The following is a 7,251-nucleotide window of genomic DNA, read 5'->3' as shown; positions in this document are numbered from 1 at the left end:
GTACAAATGCGCTTTACACAATTGATGTGTGTATGGATTGCGATAACAGTTGTATGAGCCCCTAATAAAATGTTTAAAAAAAAACAATTCATACATCCATTGTGTCAAGCACATACGTACACATGTTGCCATCATCCTTTTCAAAACATTTTCTTTCTACATGAGCCCTTGGTATCAGCTCATTTTTTCCTCCCTCCCACCCTCATGATCCCTTGATAAATGATAAATTATTATGATTTTCATATCTTAAACCATCCGCTGTCTCCCTTTACTCATTTCGGTTGCTCATCCTGCTGAGGGGTTGAATGTCGATCGCTGCAATTAGTTCCCCCTCTCTCCCCCTTCTCCCCACACCTTCCCCCTATCCTCGTGGTATCGCTACTCTCACTATTGGTCCTGACAGGCTTATCTGTCCTGGGCTGCATGTGTAGAGAGCTCTTATCTGTGCCAGTGTACATGCTCCGGTTTAGCCAGATTTGTAAGGTACAATTGAGGTCATGATAGTGGGCGGGAAGCATTAAAGAACTAGAGCAGCGGTTCTCAATCTGTGGGTCGCGACCCCTTTGGGGGGTCAAGCGACCCTTTCAGAGGGGTCGTCCGATTCATAAAAGTAGCAAAACTACAGTTATGAAGTAGCAATGAAAATTTTATGGTTGGGGGGGGGTCACCACAACATGAGGAACTGTATTAAAGGGTCACAGCATTAGGAAAGTTGAGAATCACTGAACTAGAGGATTGTGGCCTATTTCCTTGGTGCTATACTGCACCCTGGCTGGCTCGTCCCTTCCCTCTAACCCTTCTCTGAGTGGCTGTCCAAATGTCTATAGATGGACTTTGGGTCTCCAACCTCCCCCCCACCCCCATTCACATTAATATGATTGTTTGGGGTCTTCTGATGCCCAATACCTTCCCTGTCGACACCTCATAATCACACAGGCTGGTGTGCTTGTTCCAGGTGGGCTTTGCTGCTTCCCAGCTAGAGAGCCATTTGTTTATCATCAAACTTTTAAAATCCCAGACCCTATATCTTTTAATAGCCAGGCATCGTCGCAGCTAGCAGGTTTACAGCAGTAATTTTTTGCTTAATCACTGAGCCACTGGGGCACCTGTGACTAAGCTGCACCCTGACATTGCTGAACAAAGGAAAGAATGCTTGCAGCCACTACTTGTGACTCCCCCGCCCCCCTCCACAATCATGGGAGTTCAGCCCAAGCCAGGATCCGAAAGCATTACGGATACAGTCACTGAGGACAGCAACACCTTTCTTCTGTGCCTTCCTGATATGTGATAACAATCCACTCATCGTTCAGGGTAGTGCTAATCTGGTATTATGCTATCTAATGGCAAACCAATCATGTGTAATGAAGCCCAGGAGAAATATAAGAAGGAACCCTGGAAGCACAATGGTTCTGTGCTCAGCTACTACTGGAAGGCTGGTGGTTCGACGCCACCATCTGTTAGAGAAAGATCATGCAGCTGGCTTACATCGAGATCCCAGCCTTGGGAGCTGTTCAGCCATGTAGGGGGGCAATTAGCTGACTACACAGCACCTAAGGAGACCACAATGGGGTTCTAAGAAGCACTTTACAAGTCAGATCATTTGGGGTCCTAAGGAAATTTAAGAGATCATTTGACAGTTATCAAACTAATGATCAATTGTGACCTATATGGTACAGGTTTCCAGTAATTTCCCAGAGGTTCACACTTAACTAGATCCTCATAAACTTTTATAAGAAAAACTTACAAAATACAGAATAATGAACTCATGCATTTACTATTTGCCCTGTGAAGAAAATTATTATGTGCGCAGGAAATCTGTAATACATTGTGAATGAGGAAATAAGTAAGAGACGTGAGAAATGATTGGCTAAAATCCTATTATTATACACAATAGATTTATAAAAACAAATGTACTGTTTAAATAATCAATTTAAAAATCAGTATTTTCTTTTTGTATCATAATTGAAGTACTAAAAGGCTAAAATATTGGTATTAGGATAGCACATTTTTAAGAGATTTATTCAAACAAACCTTTTGATTTTCCTGTATTTCCTCCCTCATTTGTTGATTGACAGCAATTCTGGTCAGTGATCTGAGAAAATAAATACTAATGTCACCCATTCTTCATTTAAGCATTTCAAACTATCTATAATTCAATGTAATGTAATGTAACACTTTGGTAAGAAACGAAAAACGCTCAATGCTCAGTACCTCATGACTGAAAGATTCATATTTTAATAAAGTTGAATTTACAAGGATATTGATAAAGGGAAATTGGAGACTGTCAAAAACACACACATACCAACTGTATGTATTAAGTAGGGTCAGAGCTTGTTTATTATGAGTTTTCCAAAAATGCTTCAATGAAATCACAATTTTACCTGGTTTCACCCATATTGAGAAAATGTGTATGAAGTTACCAAAGTCATCATATGTGTCTCTATAAATAGGCAATTTTTAGAATTTTAAAAATTTTATACAAATTGTTCATCCATTTGTCAAATACTTGATATCAATAGTTACTGATTATCTACTGAACAGCTTTATGGATATGCCTACAAGCCTACAAGGAAGCTACAAAAAGTCCATGAGCAAACCCCATTATCTCTTAATTCTGTTTCCATAAACTTATTGAAGCACTTTCATATAATATAGGCAAACAGGTAATAGTAGTAAGTTTATCAAATTTGTCTTACTGATCAATATTTTACATCAGAACTACTCAATAGTTAAATTGGGTTAAGCTCAAAAGAAATCTTCTATTTTCTTAAAACAAAAATTATTTTACTTTATTTGTATCTGGCTTTGTTTTTAACACTACTGTTAATTAGCAGTGGTGTGGCTAAACAAATACAAACATGCATACACATTTCATGTTTTAGTACATAAATATTGACCATTCAAATTCCTGACTGCTTAAACTAAAATTTGCTGAAACTGTAAAATCAAGTGTTATTCTTAATCTGTAACAACCCCTTTGCTTTCAAGGTACCATTACTATGCTCTAATAAGTAACCAACACACATAATGAAGAAAGACATTGGTTTTATGGAAATCATATGCCTACTCACTTATTGACTAACTCACTTATCTGACATTACACATTTAATAGTAGCAGATCTGCTCTTTCACACATTAAACATGCACAGCTGGCAGTAATGAATGCCAAAGTTCCTGACAGGTTCTCTGACTTTCAGTGCCTGAAAAGGGAGGTAGCGCAGTCTCCCCTAGCCATCAGGTGGGGTGGGAGTGGGGTTGGCATGAGGGTTGCGGGGATACAAGACTGCCTGGAGGGCCTTGGGTACCCACAGGATGCTGAGGCCAAGGCCATAGCAGCCACCCTCTGGGCTGGTGAGGAAGTGGGACGCCAGGGTCTGTTCTTAGCCCACTGCCTCTAAAGGAGCAAAAATGACTGGGCTGTGGTCAACAGGAACCATGAGACAGGGCACTTGAGAACTGGAGGTCCATGTCAGCCAATCGGCACCTCTTCAGTCTTTTATGCTTCCTAAATACCCCCTCCTGGGCAGGCACAGGTGAGGGTTGGGTCAACTATCTGAGTCGGGGTGGGGTCAGCAAGTGGGTGGTCAGCAGCAGCAGCAGCAGCAACTGAAGGTCAAAGGCAAAGGCCAGACCGGATCATCATGGCCTTACAAACTCTGGATTGCCCAGTCATCACATGGGAGCTAGGTCAAAGAGCAAACACCCAGGCCCTTTTGCATACGGACAATGAGCCTTCTGCCTCCCCGCGCCCCTCCCCCCCAAGGTCACCAAGGCGTTTTTGGGGTCACTGAGGAAATGGGAAGGGGAGGACACTAGGGAAAGAGGGCAGTATTTGAGCCATGCTGGCTCCGGAAGACCGGGCAATTCCCTTCTGTGGTGGTGGGGGAGTGGAGAGGTAGCTGCAGGTGGCCTCAGCAGGGTCCTGGTGGGATGTGCACAGCACAGGCGAGGAGGGGAGGTGATGTGGTCGTCCCCTATGTTCACCTAATCCAAGTGTTCACACAGTGAACTAGTCTTTGGAACTGAGCCATGCAAGGAGTGGGAATATGGATCTGGAGTTGACACCAGGTGTTAAACGAAATCAGTTAATCTCATAAGACTTATGTAATGGAACAGAGTCCTGGCTACAATCAAACCAAAGAACTTCCATATACCTTGCTTTTATGGGGTAGTTCTGTGAAATGTCTTTCATTAATTTGATGGCATCATAAACTGGAGTGGACATTATTTGAGATGCTGCTTGAAAACTAAGGTCTGGAAAAAAAAAGGAACACAATTAAGCAACTTAGCACAATGTGAAGACTTTATAAATCTTTCCATGTATTTTAGTTAATTTACCTAATTTTCTTTTCTCTATAAAGAAGGCTTCAAATGACTCATGGAAAAATATTTTTAATTCCATTTTCCATGAGTTTTTTGAAATCCCTTCATGTTTGTGCTTAAACGTATTAACCCACTTTTATCTAGTATTTTCTGAAAGTTGTAAGTGAAAAAGCTGGTCATCAAATACACTTTTGTAAGTTTCACACTTTCATGAAAAATTATCAATGACTATTATTTATGTTTGACTAATTTAAAAATGAAACATACATACGCTAGAAAGATGAAACTTTCTTGTGGAATCACTGGTGGATTTGAACTTATGACCTTATACAAAGCAGTCCAACATGTAACCACTACACCACCAAGGCTTTCTGGCCCCCACACTAGTACAGATTTTGATACTCTATATTCTCAGTTAGCAAGCCACCATCCTTAAAAAAATGCTGATGTTAAGATTTCTCCAATAAGATGTTGATGAGCCCCTGAATAAAATGATTACTATTAATAAAAAAATTTCTCCACTTTTATAAATCTGTCCATTAGCTTCTAAAAAAACCCCACAGCCAACAGAGCCAATTCCAGTTCAAACCACTACCAGACATCATCATCTCGATATCTCACAATCATTTCAGACATCATCACCTGGATATCTCACAATCACTTTAAACGGAAATTCCCCGCACTGGCTTCTTCATATCCTGTTTACTTCGTATCCAACTTGAAAACCTTGGCATCACCTTTGATTCATTTCTTTCGTAAATATTTTCCAAATTCAAGTTTTCGTTGATATGCCCCCTACCACAGTCATAATTCAACCTCTCTTCATTGCTTCAATGGTGTCCTAACTGTATTTCCTACTTCAATCAAATACATCTTACAAAGACACTAGGATGCCTAATTAACACTAAACTGACCGCACGGGTTCTCTGCTTCACAGTGTAAAAGCACACCATCTTTAATAATTGTCTAAACTGTGCAAAGCTCCCTTGGAGAGCACTGTGAAGGACACTTACATTCAAGAAAACTGTAATACAAATTTAAGTCTAAGAAAGATATGTAAATAGGATTTTTCAAAAGGATATCTGAAATTAAGGATGTGGGGGCAAAAACTGTCATATTAATAAAACTTGAAAAAAGTTTTAGGATTTTTATTTTAAAACGTTTTATTAATTAAAGGCCAAAAAAATTTTGATAGACTGAAAGAAAATAAAGAGTTCAGAAAATTTAGTGGTCTCCCAAACAAGAAGAAATAAAAAACTTAAGTGATCTCAATAAAGTCTTAGATCAAGCTTAGTGGGAGTGAGGACGTGGAGATGGGAAAACTCTGAAAGTTAACGCTAAACTTAAATAATAAGAGTCCTAGATGTTAGAGTTGGATAAGCTCTGAATGATTACAAAGTCAAAAATATACTCATTTACAGAGGTGGGGGAAATGCAACTGGAGAGTAATGTCCGGGGGAGAAAACAAGGTCGATGAGTTCTAAGAAGTGCACCTCGAACCTGACTTGCGCTATTATGGGCAGGATCACAGACGTTTTGAAGGCTCCAAGAGAACAGCCTGCCCGCTGGACAATGACAGTAGTGAGAACTATGGAGGGAGGCACAGTAAGAACATGCAGAAATCACAGAAGGAGACAGAAGATCCTGGAAGAAATAACCAGAGGGAGGTCGCTGACAGCATTTCGCTCTAAATAACAGGTTTTAGGTTTGTGGAGAACACAAGAATACTAATGAATCTTCGACAGGAAAGGATTTCAATGACAATAAGACTTCATTTAAATATTTCATAGCTGACGGTACAAGTAAGTACCACTTATATTTTCCACCTCTGGGGTTTATGGGGAAGCTTTCTTTGACCATGTATAGTGCATACTGGCGGCAGAGTGGGGGAGTATATATCTGTGTAAAACAGAAGGAAGTTCTTCGTGACCTATGGCTATATTGTAGGTTGTTGTATGAGGTGGTATGTCCTAGAGGCGTAACTGTGTAAAACGTTTGTTCCTCAGAGCTTCTGAATGGCAAGAAAACACTTGTTTAGATTCTTTACTGTTTCCTGTGTCTTAGTGGGAAGGTGAATCTATTTTCCATGCCTTATCCCTAAGAGCTATCACCAGAGTCTATTGAGACAGATATCCATAGAATATTTACCAAATCCATCAGACTTAAAAAATTTAAAACACTGAAGGATTCAGCATGCAGTCTAACAGTGAGAAAACCGTGTTTACAAACAATTTTAAAATTTAGTAATAAAATGGATTTAAGGTAGTAAGGACATCTTTAAAGTGGGTATAAATGTAAAGGGATTTCTAAATATTTATGTTTATACCCTGAATCTGAATATAAAGACCTTTATAAAGGAAACAGAGGAAAGAACTAGGAGGCAAAGGGTATTTATAGAAGTCTAAATACAGGCCTGTACATACATAAATATATTTCTATAAAACGATAGGGATATAGATCTAAGTACATATATTTAAAGGTTAAGTATTAAGGTAGCAGACAGAATTGGGCCTCTGCTCAAGTATTCCTTCAATGCAAGAACACTTTGTTCTAAGAACCCAGCATTCCATGATGCTCACCTACTCGACATGATCGCTGAAGACAAAGCAGGTGCATAAGCAAATGTGGTGAAGAAAGCTGATGGGGCACAGATATCAAAAGATATAGCATCTGGGTCTTAAAGGCTTGAAGATAAACAAGCAGCCATCTAGCTGAGAAGCAACAAAGTCCACATGGAAGACGCACACCAGTCTGTGTGATCATGAGGTGTCCATGGGAACAGTTATCAGGCATCAAAGACACAGAACAAAAAAATCATATCAATGTGACTAAGGGGGAGTGCAGAGTGGAGACCCGATGTCCATCTGTAGACAAATGGACATCCCCTTACACAGGGAAGAGATGAGCCAGTCAGGGTGTAGTATAGCA

General features: G+C 39.9%; 1 protein-coding gene across 1 annotated transcript in view; it reads right to left on the bottom strand.

Annotated features, from left to right (window-relative positions):
* Positions 1 to 7,251, bottom strand: part of UGGT2 (UDP-glucose glycoprotein glucosyltransferase 2) — a 264,346-nt gene that overhangs the window by 186,536 nt on the left and 70,559 nt on the right. Inside the window, exons 10-11 of the mRNA XM_045289053.1 lie at positions 4,155 to 4,254; positions 2,032 to 2,092 (exon numbers count right to left, since the gene is read on the bottom strand). Of these exons, the coding sequence (XP_045144988.1) occupies positions 2,032 to 2,092; positions 4,155 to 4,254 (161 nt within the window). The remainder of the gene's footprint in view (positions 1 to 2,031; positions 2,093 to 4,154; positions 4,255 to 7,251) is intronic.

This window comes from Echinops telfairi, unplaced genomic scaffold (assembly GCF_000313985.2).
Source record: "Echinops telfairi isolate 266 unplaced genomic scaffold, ASM31398v2 ScPeMD7_24;HRSCAF=84, whole genome shotgun sequence".
NCBI classification, from domain to species: domain Eukaryota; kingdom Metazoa; phylum Chordata; class Mammalia; order Afrosoricida; family Tenrecidae; genus Echinops; species Echinops telfairi.
This window is presented reverse-complemented; position numbering and strand designations above follow the sequence as displayed.